At 42.6% G+C, this 24,165-nt stretch overlaps 1 protein-coding gene across 5 annotated transcripts in view; it reads left to right on the top strand.

Annotated features, from left to right (window-relative positions):
- The window catches only part of nelfcd (negative elongation factor complex member C/D), a 72,465-nt gene that overhangs the window by 28,704 nt on the left and 19,596 nt on the right, over positions 1 to 24,165 (top strand). For 2 of the 5 annotated variants that reach the window (XM_020536103.2, XM_048608448.1), the window contains exons 10-15: positions 630 to 769; positions 1,542 to 1,656; positions 5,747 to 5,842; positions 7,342 to 7,482; positions 9,020 to 9,149; positions 12,902 to 13,292. In XM_020536103.2, the coding sequence (XP_020391692.2) occupies positions 630 to 769; positions 1,542 to 1,656; positions 5,747 to 5,842; positions 7,342 to 7,482; positions 9,020 to 9,149; positions 12,902 to 12,936 (657 nt within the window). In that variant the 3' untranslated portion in view covers positions 12,937 to 13,292. Of the gene's footprint in view, positions 1 to 629; positions 770 to 1,541; positions 1,657 to 5,746; positions 5,843 to 7,341; positions 7,483 to 9,019; positions 9,150 to 12,901; positions 13,293 to 14,989; positions 15,031 to 22,035; positions 22,087 to 24,165 lie in introns of those variants that run through there. The other 3 variants (XR_007264195.1, XR_007264194.1, XR_007264196.1) reach the window with 3 other exon arrangements.

The raw sequence follows: 24,165 nt of genomic DNA on the forward strand, positions 1-24,165 counted from the left end.
TGTCCATCTTTGGACCACGTTTGCAATAAGACTGCTGATTGGTCTGGTTGGAACTGAAATTGAGCATTGGTGAGCAGGTTGTTAGTACTAAGTGCTACTTGAATGCAATACTTTAACAATTAAGAGCAGATTGGTGGAATGGTAATTAGAATGTCAAAGTAATTTGTCACCTATGTGTTAAATTTATGAGGGTCCCCTTGTGACTCAGGGGTAGTATCCATACCCCTGCACTGAGAGACCAGGGTTCAAGTCCCACCTGTTGCAGAAATTTGTAATGACATCTTGAACAGATTGATTAGAAAAATAGATTTAATAAAACAAAACCTTAATTTTATGATGGGTCCTCTTGTGGTGCAGTGGTAGTGTCCATACCCCTGGACTGAGGGGCCTGGATTCAAGTCCCACCTCCTTCAGAAGTGTATAATAATATTTCTGAACAGGTTGATTCGAAAAATATAGGTTAATTTTATGATGGAAGTTTTAGTTTCTAACTTGCAAAACTACACCATTTAGAGAGAACAAGATAGATTTGGAAAATGCAAAGGAATTTTGAATCCAGAATGTACTAGCTATAATGTGTCCCAGTATTTTGTACCTGTATAACCCAGATGTGCTGCTGTTCTTGACAGAACAAAAGATTTAACATCAACAAAGATGAGCTGAAATCAACATCGAAGGCCATCGAAACAGTTCACAATTTATGCTGCAATGAAAACAAAGGGGCTTCAGAGTTAGTTGCAGAACTGGGAACCCTCTACCAATGTATTCGGTGAGTCCCACAGGATATGTGTGGGGCCTTGAGGCTCCTCTGTCAGTATATGCAATGAGTGTCATAGGTATGGGACCATCTGTACAACACTGAACCTCTGCCTACTGCCATCCTCTCATCACCATTCTCTAAACAATGCACATCCCCTATTCCATACCTCTCTGCATCATCTCTATGATTCTACATCAAGCTTTCACTCCTCCTCCTTCTGTATGTCCTACCTAACTACAAATACTCGCACTCTATGAAGCACTAAGTTTCTATCCGCAGCCCCATCTTATCAGCTGTATGAAACTGTCATCCCCCCCAAAGCTCTGTATAACTTTAAATCTCAATCCTTCTTTGTATAAAACTGAAAGATCTTTGTTTATGAACTGTTGAGAGACATCTAATGATTGATCTGTAATACAGTGCCCTGGCACGGGAGTATTTGATGAGGGAGTGGAGAGCTTTACTCTTTATTTAAACTTGTGCTGCACACAGCCTAAGGCAGAATATAGTAACATCCATCACTTCGGTTGGTGTGCTGGGCAGTGATCCTTAATGTCTGAGGCACTGGTGGTTTGCTAAGCTTTCTCTTTTTTTTTGTCAGTTACCAGAAATAGCCAGATATATTAAAAAACTGCCAAGATATTCTGGGACTAAAATTTAGTATAGCAATGGGAACTGTTAGAATGGTGATGACAATATGGTCTATCAATCTAAGTGTGAGCAGTTCTTGCCTTTGTATCTTTTGCATCATGACACCTGATTATTTCTTTCTGATTATTAGGTTCCCAGTGGTAGCAATGGGAGTGCTGAAATGGGTTGACTGGACTGTATCAGAGCCCAGCTACTTTCAGTTGCAGACTGACCATACACCTGTTCACCTAGCGCTGCTGGATGAGGTAACTGAAATGAATAAAATCCCCATCCTATATCATTAGGTTAACTTAAGTAATCTTTTGTGTTAGAAGAAAGAAGTTCTTTCCTCATGAAGAAGAACATAATTAAATCTGTTTTTAAATTTATTCAAGGGGTCTGGGCATCACGAGCATGGCAATCCCTAATTGCCCTGGGGAAAGAGGTGGTGAGCTTTCTTGAATAGTTGTAGTCCTTGGGTGTTGGGGCACCCACAGTGCTGTTAGGGTCGAGATCTAGGATTTTGATGCAGTGACATTGAATGACAATGAAGTTCGAAGTCAGGTTGGTGTATGGTTTTGAGAGAAACTTGCAGGTGCTTGTGTTCCCTTGTATCTGTTGGTCTTGTCACCTAGATGGTAGGGATCTTGGGTTTGGAAGGTGCTGTTGGAGGAGCCTTAGTGATATGCACAGACTGCTGCTACTGGATGTCATTGGTGGAGAGAGTGAACGTTTGTGAATATGCTCCCAATCGAGTGGACTGCTTTGCCTGGATGGTGTTAGGCTTTTTAAGTTGACCCTTTCTAGGCAAGATGAGAGTATTACATTACAACTCCTGACTTGTGCCTCATAGGTGTGGACAGGCTTTTGGGTGTTAGGAAATGAGGTACTTACTGCAGGATTCCTAGCCTTCTCACCTGCTGTTATAGACACAGTATTTATATAGTTAGTCCAGTTCAGTTTCTAGTTAATGGTAACTTCCAGCATGTCAGTAGTGGGGAGATTCAGCAATGGTACTGCCATTGAATGTCAAAGGATGATGGCTGGATTCTGGAGATCGTTGGCGATGGTCATTGCCTAGCATTTGTGTGGCATGAATGTTACTTTCTGCTTGTCAGCCTGAATGTTGTCCAGGTCTTGTTGCATATTTGACATGGACTGCTCCAGAATATGAGGAGTTGTGAGTGGTATTGAACATTGATGATTGCACAATGAGCAACTTACTTCTGACATTTTGCTGGAGGGAAGGTAATTGATGGAGCGGCTGAAGATAGTTGGACCTCAGACACTACCCTGAGGAACTAAGAGACTCTTGTTCCTACCGCTGAGCCAGAAGTCCTGGGTTTAAGTCCCACCTGCTCCAGAAGTGTGCAATAACATCTCTGAACCGTTTGATTAAAATGTCTACCCTGAGGAACTCCTACATAGTAGTCCTAGAGCTGAGATGACTGACCTCCAAGAACCTTAGCCATCTTCCTTTGTGCTAGATATGACTCCAAATAGTGGTGCCCTATCTTGCAGATTCCCATTGAGTCCAACTTTGCTCGGGTTCCTTAATGCCACACTCTATTAAATGCTGCCTTGATGTCAAGGGCAGTCACCCTAATTTGCCCTTGAGTTCATTCTGTTGTCTGTGTTTGAGTCAAGGCTGTAATGATGTTGAGAGCTGAGTGTCTCTGACTGAACCAAAACTGGGTGTCAGTGAAGAGTTATTGCTAAGAAAGTGCTGCAAAGCAGGACCGTTAAATGACACCTTCCATCACTTTCCTGATGATCGAGAGTAGATTGGGGCTCTAACTGGCAGGGAATGATTCCTCCTGCTTTCTGTGCTCAGGACATAGGTGGATGTACCTGTAGTGAAACAAGTTCGCTAGTGGTGTGGCTAGATCTGGAGCACAGCCCTTTATTACTTTTGCCAAAATGTCTTCAAGTCCCATAGTGTTTATCCAGAGCCTTAAGCTGTTCCTTGATTTTACATGACATGAATTCAGTTGATTGAAAACTGGCATCTGTGATGCTAGTGACTCAATGCAGCTGACGTGGATTATCCACTTGGCACTTCTGGCCGACAGTTGTTGAGAATACTTCAGCCTTAGCTTTTGCATTGATGGGATGGGCTCCCCCATCGTTGAGGATGGGGTTATTCCTGCCACTGCCTCCTCCAGTCAGTTAACTTGATTATTCGTTGCCATTCACAAATGAATGTGCAGGATTGCAGAGCTTAGACATGATCCGTTGTTTGTGGAATCGCTTAGCCCTGTCTATCACTTGCTTCTTATCCTATTCCTGTTCTGTACCATGGAAGCAGATCATGGCTGGAGCCAGTCATTGCTTTATTATCAGTTCTATCAGTTTAGTTCAGACAGAAAAAGCAAAAGTCACCCAGGTTCCTGCTTCTGATAGCTTTTTACTTCACAACGTGTATAGTGAGTTCAACCTCAGAACCGTAGAAACTAAGAGCAGGAGTAGCCCTTTGAGCCTACTTCGCCATTTAAGATGATCGTAGGTGATCCTCTATCTCACTACCTTTATTCCCTCCTTCTCTGCATATCTCTTGATGCCCTTAAAATCTAAAAAATTATCTGCCTCTTTGTTGAATATATTCAAGGCTTTCACTATGACCCTGAAAATCGAACTTATTGAATGGGTGGCTATTAAGTTGGTAGTTTCACTAATAAGAGGCCAAGAGACGTGGAAACTGAAAATTGACCCATGAGAATAGCCGTGGGATGGAGCAGAGATGCTTTTATTCCTTTTGTACCTAAACTGGAGATGCCTGATATCGACAAGAGGATACTTGAGTTGAAAAGAATTCCTTTCTTTAGTAACATAAACAATGAGACAGCAATTGCAAACTAAACAGCAGTAAATGCCCCACAGTGTATCCTAGAATTGTAGAATCATACTGTACAGAAGATGCTGTTTGGCCCATTGAGTCTGTACCACCAAAAATACATGACTATCTACACTGGTCCCAATCTCTCAGTAAGCCCGTAGCCTTGAATGTTATGACACTTCAGGTGTTCATCCAAGTACTTTTAAAGTGTTGTGAGGTTACCTGCCTCAACGACCTTCCCAGGCCGTGGCATTCCAGATCCTGGGTGGAAAAAACTTTTCCTCAAATCCCCTTTAAACCTTCTGCCTTTCACTTGATTGATTGATTGATTTTATTGTCACGTGTACCTAAGTAAAGCTAAAGTGAAAAGCTTTGTTTATGAGCAGTACAGGCAGATCGTAGTAAGTAAGGACATACAGATCATAGGATGAAAATAAAAACACTTGGACAGAGGCATACAGGTTACATTGCACAGGGCGTGTTCTAAGCAAGATCAACATTAGCAAGATCAGCATTATCTGAAGTTAGAGAGTCCATTCATCAGTCTAATAATAGACCTATTATGTTGACAGGCAAATTGTAGAGGATTGAGACAGGCTGGGAGCTCATGTGGGCCATGACCAGCCTCTTGAAGCACTTCATGATCATGGAGGTCTGAGCCACTGGATGGTAGTCATTAAGTCACGTTGCATGTGCTTCCTTAGGTACTAGGATGATGGTGTGTGCCCCCTTGTTCTTGACCTTTTGATTAAGGGCAACAGCTGCTTTCTGTTCACTCTGTCAATGCCCCTCATAATCTTTTAAAAATCTATGACTCCCCAATCCCCTGACCTTCGCTGCTGCAAACCTGAGCTTATCCAGCCTCTCTTTAAAGCTGAAATGCTCCATCCCAGGTAATGTCCTGTGTAAATGTGTAGCTGTAAGTAAAGTTGCTGGCAGATAGATTCATGGTGGGTTACAGAATTCAGATTTGGTGGAACTAGAACTGTTCTGGGTGTGTTGGGTTAGGAAGTGATGTAAACTAGGTGTATCCTGTCAGCTGTATGTTGCAATTGCACAGCCATCTCGGCACCCAGGGAGTATCATTTAGATCACTCAGGTTGTCCCCTTTTAGATGTCACCTAAAATTCAGGCACAACTGGCTCCAGGGCTGCTGTTAAGAATAGAGACATCAAGGGAACCTTCCAACCCACTGCCCTTGTGTTCTGGGTTACCCTGGGATGGAGTAGTTACTGTGCATACAAATGGCCAAATAAGAACAAGTAGAGGGGACATTTCCAGATACCTTTTGGAACTGTCAGAACTAAATAGTGATCATTTCATTTGGTTACCTCTAGAATTACTGAGCCCATTTGTAACATCACTGTTGCTGTCTCAGTAGAAATCCCCTGACGTGCGATTGACCAATATAGTACCTCTTTGCCATCTGGGGACCTGACCTGCTGTATTGATTATTGTTTTCTAATTAATTTAGGACTGTAATTGTCATTGTTATCCTGTGCTTTTGTGTCTTTCTTCAGATCAGTACCTGTCACCAGCTCCTCCATCCCCAAGTGCTGCAGCTCCTTGTGAAACTGTTTGAGACCGAACATTCCCAGCTTGATGTCATGGAGCAGGTAAACCTTCTGTTGCTTGGGATTGGCAGAGGGCTGTTGGAGACAATTGAAAAACAATACAAAAAAACATGCCAAGCAAATGTCCGTTTGCTTGTTTGTTTTCCTGACAGTTGAACTGGGGTCCTCAGGATGAAGGTAACATTCTGGTGCTGACTAGAAAGCATAGTGTGAACACTGTAGCAGAATTTTAGCTAAGTCTTGTGATCTCAGAAAAGTTTAAGGTTCCATTCTGCATCTATCAAGGGTTCTCCTCTGATTTGTTTTGGACAGTGTTCGCAAGCTGCAAATCCATTGGAAGAATTTATCGTGTTTTTCAGCGCAGTTTGCAGTAATGTGGAGATCCATGTGTGATGTAATGTTGTAGTTTGTGTAAGAATCAAATTCTTCCTGGGACAGTGTGGATAATCTGCTTCTGAAGAAGGGTCTCGACCTGAAACGTCAGCTTTCCTGCTCCTCTGATGCTGCTTGGCCTGCTGTGTTCATCCAGCTCTACACCTTGTTAATCCATAGTTGAGCTTTCTATGCACTATGACAGGTAGAATTTAGAATTCCTGCCTACTTATGCCATATGGTATGTTTGACATGTCCCTTAATAACATAGGGAAATGTTCCTATCTGTGAGAGAGTTCTTGTTTATCCTGTGAGGGCAAGCTATATTTTGGGTTTTTTTTCTAGAACATCTTTGAGTCAGATACAATTAGAATAAAGATTAACACAGCTTCACATGTGGTCTGCTGATTTGCACGGAGGCCCAATGGTTAGGTTTTCTGCCCATTCTCAATAAAGGTTTGCCTCGTATCTACACACAAAATCATATACTGACATCAACCTTTCCCTGATCTTTCCCTTTCCTGTTTCAAGATTTATTTCCATTTCTTCATCCCATGGTAACCCAGTGCACAAGGGCAGTGGGTTGGAAGGTTCCTTTGATGAACAACTCTTAACAGCAACCCTGGAGCCAGCTGTGCCTGAGTTGGTAGCCTCTGAACTACAAGATCGTTAATTCAAGTCCCATTGTAGGGTTTGAATCCATAAGAACCAAGGCTGACAGTGCAGTACTGAAGAAGCATTGCACAGTATCCCTGCATTATTGTAGGGTGGAAACTTCATGATATAACCTTTTAATTAGTGAAGTACTGAGGGAGTATTACACTTTGGAAGTGTCTTCTTTTTGATGCCTTGTTAAACAGAGGCCACTGTTTCCCTGTTGAGGTGGATCTAAAATATCCCACACTGCCTTTCTGATGAAGAACAGAAGTTATCGCTGGTGGCTTGGCCAATATTTATCTTTCAAACACCATCACAAAAAGCAGAACACCTAGTCATTGTCACATTTTTTCAAATAAAAACATGGTGGAGTATTGATGTGATGTTAACACAGCCAAAGCAGAAGCCTTGCACCTTTCTCCTGACCCTGACTTTGACCTGAATATCTGAGTAGTGAGAGTTATGGGTAGATAACTGAATATTTAATACATTTTCTCTGTTGTTGCTATTAGCTGGAGTTGAAGAAGACACTGCTGGACAGGATGGTCCACCTGTTGAGTCGCGGCTATGTCCTTCCTGTGGTCAGCTACATTCGCAAGTGTTTGGAGAAATTGGACACAGATATCTCACTCATCAGATACTTTGTCACAGAGGTTAGCAGCTTGTGCACTGATTTCCTGCAGCTGAGTGCTCAGTGTATGATTGTATGAGGCAGAGACCATAGGTTCTGAGTTTACAAAGTGTGCTGTGCTTCTTTCAAAAGATTTGCCCTTACTGTGCCAATGGTGCTGACTCAGGCAGTTTTGCAGTTCTGTGGACAATACTGCCCTCAGGCACTCCACCAATGTAATATTCTTGTATCAGATAGCGAGTGTTGGGACAGACCGAGTTCTCCTAAGAGTCACCACAGCCAAACCTGCCCTGCGTTCGCTTACCGTGCTGTGCAGCAAGCAGCAGCGAGCCCTGACTGATTGGCATCTCTGCAGAACAGAAGCTTGGACCTTCAGCCCCTTGAGGTGGGATTGCAGGGGGTTGTGCCATATCTGAGGGAGTACATCTTCTCAGGAGCAGGTAGCACAAAATGTAGAAATGTGAGAAACTGCAAAAATGATAGCAACAGATTTCAGGAGGACATAGGCAGGCTGGTGAAGTGAGCAGATTTATGGCAGATGATGCAGACAAGTGTGAAGTGATACATTTTCTAGGATAAATAAATGATTTGGGGCAATATGACCTTACTGCAGCTTTAAATGGGATGCAGAAGAAGAAGCACTTGGGGTTATACATACACCAGCCTTTGAAGGTGGCAGTCAAGTTTATAACCATGTGAAATCCCTGGCTTTATTCTTAGAGGTATATAGTGCTAGGATGTATCAAGTCTTATGGAGTCTTGTGCTCATTTCTGAGGGTCAAGGATGTTCATACTTTGGAGAGGGAGCAGAGGTAATTTCCTATAATAGAAATATTAAACACAATTGCTTTCTTCTGTGCAACATTCAGCTCACTGTCTGTCCTAGTGATAGGACTTCAGTCACATAGACTGGAGAAACAGGGTTTTTCTCCTTAGAACAGCAAAGGTTAAAAAGAGAGTTGACAGAAATATTCAAGATGAATTGTTTTGATAGACTAAGCAGAAGAAACTATTTTTTGTTGGCAAGAGGTCAGTAACCAGAGGGCATGAATCCATAGGATCCCTACAGTGTGGAAACAGGCCCTTTGGCCCAACAAGTCCACACCAACCCTCAGTGCATCCCACCCAGACCCATACCCCTATAACCCACTTAATCTACACACCCCTGTACACTACGGGCAATTTAACCTGGCCAATCCACCTAGCCGGCACATCTTTGGACTGTGGGAGGAAACCGGAGCACCGGGAGGACACCCACGCAGACACTGTGAGAATGTGCAATGAGTTTAGGGTGTTTGACAAATGAACTGGAAACAACATGAAGAAAGTTTTCTTTGCACAGCAAATTGTTATGCACTTAAGTGCACTTATGAAGAGAATGATGGAAGCAGGTTCAAAAGTAATTTTCGAAAGGAAATTAGTGTTTACTTGAAGGGGCATATTTACAGACTTTGAAGAAAGAGCAAGGGAGTGAGACTAATTAGATAACTAACACATGCACAATGCTGAATGACTGCCTTCGTGCTGTATCATTCTTAGATTTTATTGTGTGCTTGCAGGTCCTGGATGTCATTGCTCCTCCATACACATCAGACTTTGTCCACCTTTTTCTCCCAATCTTGGAGAATGACAGCATTGTTGGCACAATAAAAACAGAAGGGGAGTGTGATGCTGTGGCAGAGTTCATTGGTAAGTAGGGAAAAGGTTTAACAGATGTGGGGAGAGAAACTACAAGTACTGGAGATTTGAAGAAATGGAAATGGAAGGTTCTGGAATAGTAGGACCATCCCTAGGCTAACATTCCAGTACAATACTGCACTGTCTTTCCGATATGATATTCAACTGAGCAGGTTTCTGTTTGGAAGAAGAGCAGTTAACTTCTCCCTGTCTCCTGGCCAATATTTAGTTATTTACTCCTCCGCTAACATCAGCTTATCTGGCCATTATCACATTGCTGTTTGTGGGACTTTACGATGTGCAAATTTTTTTATTCTTTCACAGGAGAGGGTGTTGCTGACTAGGATTAACTGTTGCATTGCAGTAGTAACTGTCCCTGACCAGCATCTTGAGGTTATGAAAGGTGCTCTCTAGCTTTTAAGGGACATGGCAGTTCTATTCCATTATACTTCCATAACTCTCTGATATGTATCCATGAATAGCCTGTTCACGGAAGCAGATCTGACTTGAAGCTGAGTGTTCACTGTATTCTGAGGAAGGGTCACCGGACCCGAAACGTTAAGTCTGTTTTGTTCCTTCACAGGTACTGCCAGACCTGCGGAGTTTTTCCAGCAACTTTGTTTTTGTTCACTGTATTGTTGAGTCAAGGCAAATTGGTCTCCTCCTGTTGCATTGACATCATTTCTTGTTGAGTAGTATTTTTGTTTTGTTTGTTCAGTGGGGATAAGTTGAAGTGTAAATTTTCTGCTATGTCTGACGACTTTTGTCCCATTTCTCCTGAATTTGTCGGGTAGACCATTCCCTTCACGCTGGCAAGTGGCCTTGCTCCGTAGATAAGTCTAGACAGTGAGTGTTGTCAGGCCTGTAGCCTTGGCCTTATATAATATTTACAATATTGTACAAAATGTGCGCTCTTCAGCAATGATGACGAGATACACCCACCCGCCAAGCTGTCCAAGTTGCTGTGATGTCAGATAGACTATGAAATCCCTTCTCCGAAGGATAAGAGAGCAGATACAAGGGGCTGAATGGCCTCCTATACTGCGTTATTCCATGATCCGCCACAGATCTGGGAGAACTATGGCCTGCTAGCCACATCGAGCCTGCTGGAGCTTCGGATCCAGCCTGCGACTGCACCAGGACATCCAAGGGAAGTACTTGAAGGTAAGTTGGAGTTGAACAGCAATTGGAAATGTGCATTTCTTGGAGAATACATGTAAGTGCCACGTGAAGAGTGGTGAGCACAAGGTAAATGTTCATTGGAGATTATTTTTAGGCTCCAGCAGTTTTGATTTGAATTTTGGTTTTACAAGCGTACACGGACAGTAATTTCAAAACTCAATTTATTTTTCACTTCAGTTTTAATACTCTTCACGTAAAAGCAAGTCAACTCTTAATTTTTTGACCCATTTATCTTATTCCCTCACGCGCTGATTGCTGGTACCATGGGTGCTGACAGTCCAAAATTTCATTCTGAAACTTTCAGGTCTGCCTTGGCAAAGTATTACACTGAAGAGTGCCTTTCCCGACTAGAGTGTTTATGCATCAGGAATCTATTAAAAATCTTGCTTTTATGTGTACATCCTGTCAATTTTTTCACATGAGCTGCAAACCTTTGGATTCAACAATATAAACATGACTCACTATATCATACGCCTCTCCTTTGGGAGTGATTAACCAGGAATTGTGCATCCTCTGGATGAAAGCAGTATCACAGCACCACAAGACTGTGTTGTGGTGGGGTAATTGGTGGCTTTGGCACAGTGGTGAGAGAGGGCCATGCACAGAAAGGTGGCAGCCTCCTGACAGTCTGAAAAGGCAGTGGCAGTTGACACCATTCCTCCCAGCGATCGGAGGCGGATGCGGTTCCCCCGGGTTTGTCTCTGTGATTGGAGGTGGCGGCTGCATGGTATTGGCAGCATGAACAAGCCATGCATGGAATAGCGGCAGTGGCAGCAAGGATGCAGCTCCTCCCGCCGTTTGGGGAAGGTGGCAAAGCTCCTCCAGTGATTGGAGGTGGCAGCAGCAAGAACGTGGCTCCTCCTGGTGATTGATGCGAGACTCAGTCTGACTGAGACTTAAAGCCGTGGCTAGGTTTGGGTGCTTGCATTGGTGGTTCCAAACACCTTTATGGAGTTAAGACCTAGACTTTAAGATCTGGACGTTCTTGTTTTGGCTTTCTTTTATTTCTGCTGATTTTTTAAATTCTGGTTTTGTAACCAAGATGGCACCAGAGAATGGCGACATTGTACACTTCTCAATGTACTTGTGTATTCCTATACTTGGGTACACGTGACAATAAATCTAATTCTAATTCTATAATGGTATAGCTTATTATAGTGCCAGAAATGGGAAGATCAAAGCTGGAATTGTTCTGCTTACTGCAGAGAAAGTTAAGTGGGGACTTGCTAGAGATGTTCAAAATTGTGAAAAGTATTGATTAGGTAGATGGGGAAAACTGTTTCTGGGGCAGAAGAGTCAGTATTCAGACAACTCAGATTTAAAGTAGTTGGTGAAAGAAGCAGAGAAAAACCGATTTATAGACCCAGGAAAACCTAGATCTACATTTCCAAGTGGAGCAAAGATTAAAATATCACAACATAAATACAGTGAGTTGCAAAATGTTTGACTGAAGGTCTCCATGAGTAGACTTGGCTCAACAATTTGAGATGAGCATCTAATTGCTTAGTTGTTTATGTTCTTCTGCAACTTAAGTTTGAAAAAATCTTCTGTTCTTGCCACAGATGAAGTTATAATTAAGACTTTTAGAACAAGAATGATGAATTTATTAGTAAGTGAAGAGTGTTTAGTTTTAGGATAAGTTGTTGTATTTTGTGAACATTTAAGCGTAGGAATGTTTTCTTTACAAATTAAAAATTGATAACCTCCCAAATTATTGTGAAAGAAGTGTTATTACATCCCAGCTCCAGGAATGAGTTAGCAGGAAGTTGAAGAGCACTGTATGTATCAAAACCCAAGTGGTGACTCTCTATGCAATACCTTTTGACTTTTGCTCTTGGTGGTTCTAGCACTAATTCATTGTAGATCGCAGTAAAAGCAGCTTTGAAGTTGGCAAGACAAGAAAAATGTTGCCTGTGATGGGAAACTAAAATAAAAACAGAAAATGCTGGAAATGATAAGTATATCGGGTGGCTTCCATGGAGAGAGAAAACCTGACACCAGATTTTGAGACCACAATGAAGTGGATTGACCAACTGCATTATTCACATTTAAGCCAAGAGAATGTGTAAAAGAGGGTTTGGTTTAGTTTGGTTTTCTTATTCTGTGTAAAGCATTGTTAGTGACAGTATAAGTATAATTATAATAGTAAAGGTTTATGTTTATTTGTAGCACAATCTATCTTTATTGCAATTGTGTCTTTCTTGAATGTTTGACGGCTACGACCAGTAAAATTTCCAGGTGGCCTTCTGGCTGAAAAGTTTCTCTGCCCCAATCTACCATAGAACACCCTTGAGATGCATGTGTTCAATTCAGCACATTGTGGAGTACTGGGGCTTGGCTTTCTTGTGATATGTTCACTCAGTGAAATGATGACCTCAGCCAACCGATCCAAGGGGACATTATGCATGAGGTCAGGTCAGGGCTCACATTTCTTAATGGCTGGGTGAAAACAGGATTGCCTTTGATTTTGGGGACAGTTCCCTAGATTGTTTCTCCCTGTTTGGAGGGATGAAGGTGGGTGGGTCAATAATGTTAAGTACGTGTAAACACTGAATTACAAGTTCTGTGTAATGTACTTCCAGCACACTGCAAATCCAATTTCATCATGATGAACTAGCACTGTGAGCGAGACACCGGAATGGTGCCAGGAGCAGCGAACAACCTCATCCTGACCAACAACAAGACAAGAGAGACATTTGAGCAGTAAGACTGATTGGAAATGGTGGAATATCTGCAGAATCCCTGTGGCATTTGGCCATGCTATAAAGCTGATACAGGAATTATTGAATGAGAGCCATTAGCAATCTGCAAGAGAAATAATGGATTTATATATTTTTACATAATTAACAGTTAAAGAAGAAATGTAGAAACATCTTTTGTGTTTTTTTTTCCTTAAAATGGGTCTCAAAATTTTACAGTACTTGGAAGTGGTGTGGTCAAAATAAATATTTGGGCCTGCCTTGTTTTCATGAATGACTTGACTTAAAGTTTTTATTTGTATGTGTTCTTTTTTTCATGTTTTTTCTCATGTTCAGTTTGGGCTGCTAATACAAACTGTGTTCTTCCAAGTGTCCCTAACGAACGATAACAGAATACTGGTTGTGCAGCTTCACTATAATTGTTCTCCAGTACAAAATACATTAGAGCCCATTAGCAGCATCCACTATAACAGGAATTCTGACACCAGTGACAAAGGCATCTCCGGGCAGCATGGTAGCTCAGTGGTTAACACTGATGTCTCACAGCACCAGAGTCCCATGTTCGATACCACCCTTGGGTGTCTGTCTGTGTGGAGTTCGCACATTCTCCCTGTGTCTGCTTGGGTTTCCTCCGAGTGCTCTGGTTTCCTCCCACATTCCAAAGATGTGCAGGTTAGGTGGATTGGCCATGCTAAATTGCCTATGGTGTCCAGGCATGTGCAGACTGTGATTTAGCCAGGGGAAAAGCAGGGTTGCAGGGCTAGGGAGGGCGGGTTGGGATAGATCTGGGTGGGATGCCCTTTGGAGGGTCGGTGTGGGCTTTGGGTCGAAAAGCCTGCTTCCACACTCTAGGGATTCTATGACATATGATTCTGTTACCTTTAATATCTCATTTGCAGGCCCTAACCATTTCCAGTCAGATTACGTTAATATGAAAAAAGCCTGGAAAAATGTTAAGTCAAGAAAAGGAGGAACTGTCTTTTTATTGCTGAGATAAAAACAAATCAGTACAACCCCACTTTTTTCTCCTGCCCGCTCACCGTAGCCCTTCAACCCATTACTAATTTAAAAATCTCTCTATCTCCTCCTCAAATTTACTCAATGTCCTAGCACACACCATCCTCTGGAGTAGTGAACCATAGATTTATGGCTCTTTGGGAGAAACAGTTTCACCTCATCTGTTTTAAATCTGATACCTCTAATCCTAAACCAATGACCCCTCTCATTCTAGATTGCCCTACATGAGGAAGCGTTCTGTTTACATCTACATTTCAGTCCCCATTAGCATCCTATGTACTGCAATTGGATCTCCTCTCATTCTTCTAAACATTAGAGAGTATTCAGAGTATAGGCCTAAACTGCTCAATCTCTCTTCAGAAAACAAACCCCTCATCTCTGGAATCAATCTGGAACCTCTGAATTCCCTTCCAATTCAACTACATTGCTTGTCAAGTAAGGGAACTGAAACTGTACACAATACTAATTAATGTCTTGTACAGATGAGCACCTCTGTACTTTTCTACTTCACTCCTTTAGCAATAAATGCTAAAATTCCATTTGCTTTCCTTGTTACTGCTGTACCTGCTTACTAGTTTTCTGTGATTCATGCATGAGGACACCCAGATCCCTCTGCACTGAAGCACTCTGAAATTTCTCTCTATCTATATCATGTGACCTTTCTCTCTCTCTGACCAAATTGGATAACCTCACACTTATCCATGTTAAACATCATCTGCAATTTTGGTCCATTCACCTAATGTATGCGTATCCATTGGTAAATTTCTTGTTTCTAAATTACAACGTACTTGCCCACCTATTCTGGTGTCATCTGCAAATTTGGCTATAGTACTTTCTGTCGCTGCATCCGAGTCATTAATATAGATTGTAAATAGTTGGGGCCCTAAGGACTGAGCCCTAGATATGTCTTGTCAATCAGAAAAAGACCCATTTATCCTGACTTTGTTGTTTCAGCGGCGGGAGTCCGGGAGGAAGCGCGAGGGCAGCCTGGGAAGGTGAGCTTTTCGGTTATAAAAGTCTTACCTCGCGTGACTGCGGCCTTTCAGTTGTTTCAGCGGCGGGAGTCCGGGAGGAAGCGCGAGAGCAGCCTGGGAAGGTGAGCTTTTCGGTTATAAAAGTCTTACCTCGCGTGACTCCATTTTTGGAGTAAGTGAGGTAATATATTTGGGCTGTTGCTTTACCCGAAACACTACCTAGGTAGTGTCTCCCACCCATCCTCCTCCTCTAACCAAAAAAAAGGTTCTGAGCGCTGATTTGGTAAGGCTACTAGTATATTTTTTTTTAATTTGTCTGTTTGGGAATTCAGAACAGTGGGAAGGGATGTTAGGGCAGTTGTATGCTCCTCCTGTAGAATGTGGGAGGTAAGGGTCACCACTAGTGTCCCCACTGACTTCATCTGCGGGAAGTGCACCCAACTCCAGCTCCTCGGAACTGTGTTAGGGAACTGGAGCTGGAGCTGGATGAACTTCGGATCATTCGGGAGGCTGAGGGGGTAATTGAGAGGAGTTACGGGGAGGTAGTCACACCTCAGGTACAGGAAAAAAGTAGATGGGTTACAGTCAGGGGACGGAAAGGGAACAGGCAGACAGTGCAGGAATCCCCTGTGGCCATTCCCCTCAAAAACAAGTATACCGTTTTGGATACTGTTGGGGGGGATGACTTACCAGGGGTAAGCCATGGGGTACAGGTCTCTGGCACAGAGTCTGTCCCTGTTGCTCAGAAGGGAAGGGGGGAGAGGAGGAGAGCATTAGTCATTGGGGACTCCATAGTTAGGGGGACAGATAGGAGATTCTGTGGGAACGAGAGAGACTCGCGGTTGGTGTGTTGCCTCCCAGGTGCCAGGGTCCATGATGTCTCGGATTGTGTTTTCGGGATCCTTAAGGGGGAGGGGGAGCAGCCCCAAGTCGTGGTCCACATAGGCACCAACGACATAGGTAGGAAAAGGGATGGGGACGTAAGGCAGAAATTCAAGGAGCTAGGGTGGAAGCTTAGAGCTAGAACAAACGGAGTTGTTATCTCTGGTTTGTTACCCGTGCCACGTGCTAGCGAGGCGAGGAATAGGGAGAGAGAGCAGTTGAACACGTGGCTACAGGGATGGTGCAGGAGGGAGGGATTCAGATACCTGGATAATTGGGGCTCATTCTGGGGTAGATGGGACCTCTACAAACGGGATGGTCTACACCTGAACCAGAGGGGTACCAATATCCTGGGGGGGAAATTCGCTAATGCTCTTCGGGAGGGTTTAAACTAATTCAACAGGGGGTGGGAACCTGAATTGTAGCTCCAGTGTACAGGAGGTTGAGAGTAGTGAGGTCATAAATAAGGTTTCAAGGTTGCAGGAGTGTACCGGCAGGCAGGAAGGTGGTTTGAAGTGTGTCTACTTCAATGCCAGGAGCATCCGGAATAAGGTGGGTGAACTTGCAGCATGGGTTGGTACCTGGGACTTCGATGTTGTGGCCATTTCGGAGACATGGATAGAGCAGGGACAGGAATGGTTGTTGCAGGTTCCGGGGTTTAGATGTTTCAGTAAGATCAGGGAAGGTGGTAAAAGAAGGGGAGGTGTGGCATTGTTAGTCAAGGACAGTATTACGGTGGCAGAAAGGACGTTTGATGACAACTCGTCTACTGAGGTAGTATGGGCTGAGGTTAGAACCAGGAAAGGAGAGGTCACCCTGTTGGGAGTTTTCTATAGGCCTCCGAAAAGTTCCAGAGATGTAGAGGAAAAGATTGCAAAGATGATTCTGGATAGGAGCGAAAGTAACAGGGTAGTTGTTATGGGGGACTTTAACTTTCCAAATATTGACTGGAAACGCTATAGTTCGAGTACTTCAGATGGGTCAGTTTTTGTCCAATGTGTGCAGGAGGGTTTCCTGACACAGTATGTAGATAGGCCAACAAGAGGCGAGGCCACATTGGATTTGGTACTGGGTAATGAACCAGGCCAGGTGTTAGATTTGGAGGTAGGAGAGCACTTTGGTGATAGTGACCACAATTCGGTTACGTTTACTTTAGCGATGGAAAGGGATCGGTATATAAAGCAGGGCAAGAGTTATAGCTGGGGGAAAGGCAACTATGAGGCGATGAGGCAAGATTTAGGATGCATAGGATGGAGAAGGAAACTGCAGGGGCTGGGCACAATTGAAATGTGGAGCTTGTTCAAGGAACAGCTACTGCGTGTCCTTGAGAAGTATGTACCTGTCAGGCAGGGAAGAAGTGGTCGAGTGAGGGAACCGTGGTTTACTAAAGAAGTTGAATTTCTTGTCAAGAGGAAGAAGGAGGCTTATGTCGAGATGAGGCATGAAGGCTCAGTTAGGGCGCTTGAGAGTACAAGTTAGCCAGGAAGGACCTAAAGAGAGAGCTAAGAAGAACCAGGAGGGGACATGAGAAGTCTTTAGCAGGTAGGATCAAGGAAAACCCTAAAGCTTTCTATAGGTATGTCAGGAATAAAAGAATGACTGGAGTAAGATTGGGGCCGGTCAAGGACAGTAGTGGGAAGTTGTGCGTGGAGTCCGAAGAGATAGGAGAGGTGCTAAATGAATATTTTTCGTCAGTATTCACACAGGAAAAAGACAATGTAGTCGAGGAGAATACTGAGATACAGGCTATTAGACTAGACGGGATTGAGGTTCATAAGGAGGAGGTGTTAGCAATTCTGGAAGGTGTGAAAATAGATAAGTCCCCTGGGCCGGATGGGATTTATCCTAGAAGTCTCTGGGAAGCTAGAGAGGAGATTGCAGAGCCTTTGGCTTTGATCTTTATGTCGTCATTGTCTTCAGGAATAGTGCCAGAAGACTGGAGACTAGCAAATGTTGTCCCCTTGTTCAAGAAGGGGAGTAGAGACAACCCTGGTAATTATAGACCAGTGAGCCTTACTTCGGTTGTGGGTAAAGTGTTGGAAAGGATTATAAGAGATAGGATTTATAATCATCTAGAAAGGAATGATTTGATTAGGGATAGTCAACACGGTTTTGTGAAGGGTAGGTCGTGCCTCACAAACCTTATTGAGTTCTTCGAGAAGGTGACCAAACAGGTGGATGAGGGTAAAGCGGTTGATGTGGTGTATTTGGATTTCAGTAAAGCGTTTGATAAGGTTCCCCATGGTAGGCTATTGCAGAAAATACGGAGGCATGGGATTGAGGGTGATTTAGCGGTTTGGATCAGAAATTGGCTAGCTGTAAGAAGACAGAGGGTGGTGGTTGATGGGAAATGTTCATCCTGGAGTTCAGTTACTAGTGGTGTACCTCAAGGATCTGTTTTGGGGCCACTGCTGTTTGTCATTTTTATAAATGACCTGGATGAGGGCGTAGAAGGATGGGTTAGTAAATTTGCGGATGACACCAAAGTCGGTGGAGTTGTGGATAGTGCAGAAGGATGTTGTAGGTTACAGAGGGACATAGATAAGCTGCAGAGCTGGGCTGAGAGGTGGCAAATGGAGTTTAATGCGGAAAAGTGTGAGGTGATTCACTTTGGAAGGAGTAACAGGAATACAGGGCTAATGGTAAGAATCTTGGTAGTGTGGATGAGCAGAAAGATCTCGGTGTCCATGTGCATAGATCACTGAAAGTTGCCACCCAGGTTGATAGCGTTGTTAAGAAGGCGTACAGTATGTTAGGTTTTATTGGTAGAGGGATTGAGTTTCGGAGCCATGAGGTCATGTTGCAGCTGTACAAAACTCTGGTGCGGCCGCACTTGGAGTATTGCGTACAGTTCTGGTCACCGCATTACAGGAAGGATGTGGAAGCATTGGAAAGGGTGCAGAGGAGATTTACCAGGATGTTGCCTGGTATGGAGGGAAGGTCTTATGAAGAAAGGCTGAGGGTTTTGAGGCTGTTTTCGTTAGAGAGAAGAAGGTTAAGAGGTGACTTGATAGAGACATACAAGATCATCAGAGGATTAGATAGGGTGGACAGTGGGAGCCTTTTTCCTCGGATGGTGATGGCTAGCACGAGGGGACATAGCTTTAAGTTGAGGGGTGATAGATATAGGACAGATGTCAGAGGTAGGTTCTTTACTCAGAGAGTAGTAAGGGCGTGGAATGCCCTGCCTGCAAAAATAGTAGACTCGCCCACTTTAAGGGCATTTAAATGGTCATTGGATAAACATATGGATGATAATGGAATAGTTTAGGTTAGATGGGCTTCAGATTGGTTTCACAGGTCGGCGCAACATCGAGGGCCGAAGGGCCTGTACTGCGCTGTAATGTTCTGTGTTCTGTGTTCTATGACTATCTGCTATCTGTTGGTTAGTCAATCCTCTATCCAAGCTAATAAATTACCCCTAACTCCATGTGATCTTACCTTGTGTTTTAACCTTCTGTGCAGCATCTTATAAAATGCCTTCTGGAAGTTCAGATATAAAACATCTAAAGGATCTCCATTATTCATTTTGCTTGCTATATCTTCAAGTAACTAGCAAATTAGTCAAATATGATATATCCTTCATAAAACTGCTGACTGTTGACTGTATTTTGACTTTCCACATGTTTTGTTACTTCCTTGATAATGGATTTTAACAATTGCTCAGTGACAATGTAAAACTAACTGGTCTGTTGTTTCCTATTTTCTGCCTCCCTCCCTTTTTGAATAAGGTTGTTATAGTAACATTTTTCCAAACCACTGGATCCTTTCTTGTGTCCAGGGAATTTTGGAATATTATAACCAATAGATCCACTATTTCTGCTGCCACGACCTTTACAATCCTAGAATGTAGGTCATCAGACCTTGGGGACTTTTTTGCCTTCAATTCCAATAGTTTACTCGGTCCTTTTTCCCTACTGATGATTGTTCCAGGTTCCTCCATTTCTGTAACCTCTGCATTACTTGTTAACTGTCGGGATAATACTTCTGTCCTCCACTGTGAAAACTGAAGCAAAATATTAGTTTAGTGACCTACCATTTCAGTGTTCCCAACTATTAACTCCACAGTCTCATCCTCCAAGGAGTCAACATTCACTTTAGCTACTCTCTTCCCTCTTCTATACTTACAAAAGCTTTTGCTATCTGTTTTTAATTTTGCACTAGTTTTCTTTCATAATTTATCTTTGCTCTTTTTGTGACATTTTTAATAACCCTTTGATGTTTAAAAGTTTTGTAGTCTTCCAGTCTGCCATTCACCTTTTCAATATGATATGCCTTAGTTTTTGTCTTATTATCTTTAACATCCTTGCTTAGCCATAGATGTTTACTCCCCTCTTTGAATCTTTCTTTCTTTCTGGAATGTGTTTAGTTTAGAATTGAGTATCTCCTTAAACAACTGCCACAGTTCATCAACTATCCCACCTTTTAGTCTTCCTGCTCAGTCTACTAGGGCTAGATCTGTTCTCATGTCTATGTAATTACCTTTGCTTAACTCCAGAACGTTAATTTGGGACTCCAGTTTCTTCCTCTCCAACTGAATTTGAAATTCTAGTATGCTACAATCAGTCTCCACTCGAGGATCCTTTACTATGAGATCATAAATTAATCCCAGCTCATTACACCATACCAAATGCTGAATAGCTTGTTCGCTGGTTGGTTCCCCAACATATTCCTCCAAGAAAAAAATATAATGTACTTACCCTTGCCACTTTGATTATTTTAGTCTATATGCATATTAAAATCCCCAATTATTATTGCTGTACCTTCTTTACAATCCCCAGTATTTCTTGAAATACAGTGTGCCACACTGCAGGACAACTGTTAAGGGACTTATTGATTACTCCTACCAGAGAATTCTTTCCTTGGCTGTTTATTTCTACCCATCATCATCGTGCTGTGATTTATCTTATTTAATCAATGAGGTGTGGGCTAGCATTAATCCCAGAAGGTGGTTAAAATATAGTGGTGTGGAGTCAAATAAAGGCCAGACCAGGTAAAAGTGACAGATTTTCTGCCGTAAGGACAAAAGTGAGCTAATTTGTTTTTACAACAGTGCTTACGTGGTCACCCATCAGATGAGCTTTTTTTCTCCAGAATTTGTTTTAAATCGAATTCTGATTTCACTATCTGTCATGGTGGGGTTTGAACTGTTGTTCACAGAACATGAGCCTGGGGTTCTGGATTACTAGTCCATTGACATCACTACAATATCATTGCCTGTGGGCCAGGATGATGCAGATAGAGCAGTTTGGGAGATTGAGTGATAGCCATGCTCAGGGAATCACTCTTTGTCAGGGTCTTGCTAATATTTAAGTTCTCCCAACTTTGACATAAGTCCCCGAATGTTACTGAGGAGGAGATTGCAAAGTTGACTGGATTTGTTATGTTTGTATCGTGTCTAAAAGACATGTCAAAAGAGTGGTCTTTCTGCTTTTTGTTTTTAGTAAATATATGACAAAACTAATGCAACACATCAGTTAGGAAGTTACAGTCCATGCCAGTCTGCTTAATCTAGAAAATAACACACAGATGATAACTTAATGTAGAAGCATCTCAAAAGCTTAGAAGATGAGCAACAGCCAGGACCACCATAACCTACCACTCAAAGATGCATTGTGTGATCATTAAAGGCTAACCTGTATAGTCGAAACACACAGTGATATACTAAATATAGACCTAAATCAGCAAAATTCACATGTAATTCTTTTGATGGGGTATTATTAAGTGAAGCCCAGCTAATTATGGCATGTTGTGCCACTTACAGTCCTGATGATTTAGATTTTGTTGATGGTTGTATAAGAAACCATTAAGCTTAATAGCGCTGCTACCTCCATTGCAGTTCCAGTTAATAATCCAGTTCCATTGATAAGTAATATTTTCAAGTGACTTATTCTGTGTCATATCTGGTAGATAGATAGGTTGAATTACACTCTGGTCTTTCTGCTGATTTGATTTGACTGGGTCAACAATTGTCATCTTGGGTTCAGCTTACCTTGACATCTATAGCAAGGTTTCTCAAACTGGGTATCGTTAGAGATTAGATGTTGGGATCGGGGGCTCTGAAGCAGAAATGGCTGCTGTAGAGCTCTGATTGATAGTGACAGCTGCGTGAGCCTTTTAATATGCTGTTGTTTTTCATAACAGAGGGTGTAACGTTGATGGACTGCTCCTTCCTGCTGTATGCCTACCTAAAAGGTAGGTGTTCATTTTGCCTGATTTTTCATCAACTTGCTCAAAGGGTAGATGAGGGGACGGTGGGAGGAATTGTGGGAAAGGCGGTGACGTGAGAGAGTGGTGAAGGGAGAGAGGGGTTAAGATGAGGCAGTGGTGAAAGGAGGGAGAAGAGCAAAGTGAGCACCACCCATTCCACTCAAACTATTCATGCTGCCAAATTTTCACCCTGGATCTCTGTCTGAGGAATGAAAATGGGGTCACACCAGCATAAAGGTTTGGGAAACACTGGTCTAGAGTAAATCAACCAGGCTATGGATAAATTCACTTGAAGTAGATTCTGAAGTACTCTCTCAGTTCATATATTTTAGGAAGTGTTCAGATAATTGTATTTACAAACCAAATGTGGAGATTATTCAAAATGATATTTCTGTTGAACTGGGACCTTTTGCGAGAAAATGGTGTTTGTTTTATAAGTGTCTTGGACTTGAGTACAAAAAAGAGTGATTCTCAAGGTTTTTTTAATTCAAGTTGTGATTTTAATCTCTTGGAACCAAATATTATTCTCTTCTTTTTCCTGTTATATAGTTACACCTTTGTTCAAAATAAAATCACGTGTCAATTCAGTTATCTTTGAGGCACAGAATGTAAACTAATTTGTGTATCTCAGTGATTTACATTTTAGTTTAGCACTTTAAGAAGAAATATGTTTTAAAAATTCCATTCCTAAGAAGAGTAAGTGTGCGGTGAAACCTGTACACCACTATGGGCTAGGGTCTCCATGGGTGTGGTCCTCTTCGATTGCTAGATTGTAGGAGTTTCCTTTTTCACCCATGTGGGCACTGGTGACATAGAAACATAGAATATAAGAGCAGGAGTAGGCTCTTTGAGCCTGCTCTGCTATGCAATATGATTATGACTGATCATCTATTTCAGTGCTCTGCTCTCATCCTCTCCCTGTATAGTTTGATCCCTTTATTCCTAAGAACTGTACCTACATCTTTCTTGAAGGTCTCCAGCGTTTTGGCCTCAACAGTTTCCTGTGGCAGTGCATTCCACAGGCTCACCACTGTCTAGGTGAGTAATTCCTCCCCATCTTTGTTCTAAATGGCTTACCCTTATTCTTAGACATTGACACTTGATTCTGGTCATTGAGAATGTCCTTCATGCATTACCATGTCTAATCTTGTTAGAATTTTACAGGTTTCTATGAGATTCTGTCTCATTATTCTAAAACTCCAGTGAATATGGTCTTTACCAATTCTGTCTCTTTCTGTACATCAGACTCGCCATCCCAGGAATCAGGCTAGTAAACCTTCTTTGCACTCCCTCACTAGCTAAAACTTCCTTCCTCAGATAAGGAGAACAAATCTGCACATAATACTCTAGATGTGGTCTTTACCAATGTCCTGTACAGTTGCAGCAAGACGTTCCTCCTGCTTTTCTCAAATTCTCTTGCTAAGAAGGCCAACATACCATTTGCCTTCCTCACCACCTGCCGCACCTGTATGCTTACTTTGATGACTGACGTATGATGGACGCCTAAGTCTTGTTGCACCTCCTCCTTTCCCAATCTATTGCTATTCAGATAATAATCAGTTGGCTGTTTTTGATTCCAAAATGTTTAACCTCGCATTTACCACATTAAATTGCACCTGCAATGTGTTTGCCCACTTACTTGTCAAAATCACAGAGGTTTTTCTACTTCTCACAACATATCATTCCGCTCAGATTTGTGTCACCTGCAAACTTGGAGATATGACATGTAGTTTCCTCATCTAAATTGTTAATATATATTGTGAATAGCTGGGGCCCAAGCACTGATCACTGTGGTATCAGTCTCATCACTGTCTGAAATTCAGAAAAGGAGCAATTTGTTCCAAGATCCATGTTGACAGTGGCAGAATAGGACTGCTGAGCCAGAGCTCGTCCTCTCTGTCTGTTTCTTTTCTCTTTTCATGTTTTTTCTCTTTTTTTTTCCTTACCTCCCATCCTTGGGTGGCATTGGCGATGTCCAGGGTGAAGCCTGCGCAGACTCCTGGCCCTGAGAGCCTTGAATGAAGCCAGTGCGGAGACCAGGCCTCCGCACGGGCAGCGGCCGGG

Source organism: Rhincodon typus, chromosome 19 (assembly GCF_021869965.1).
Source record: "Rhincodon typus isolate 14 chromosome 19, sRhiTyp1.1, whole genome shotgun sequence".
NCBI classification, from domain to species: Eukaryota; Metazoa; Chordata; class Chondrichthyes; order Orectolobiformes; family Rhincodontidae; genus Rhincodon; species Rhincodon typus.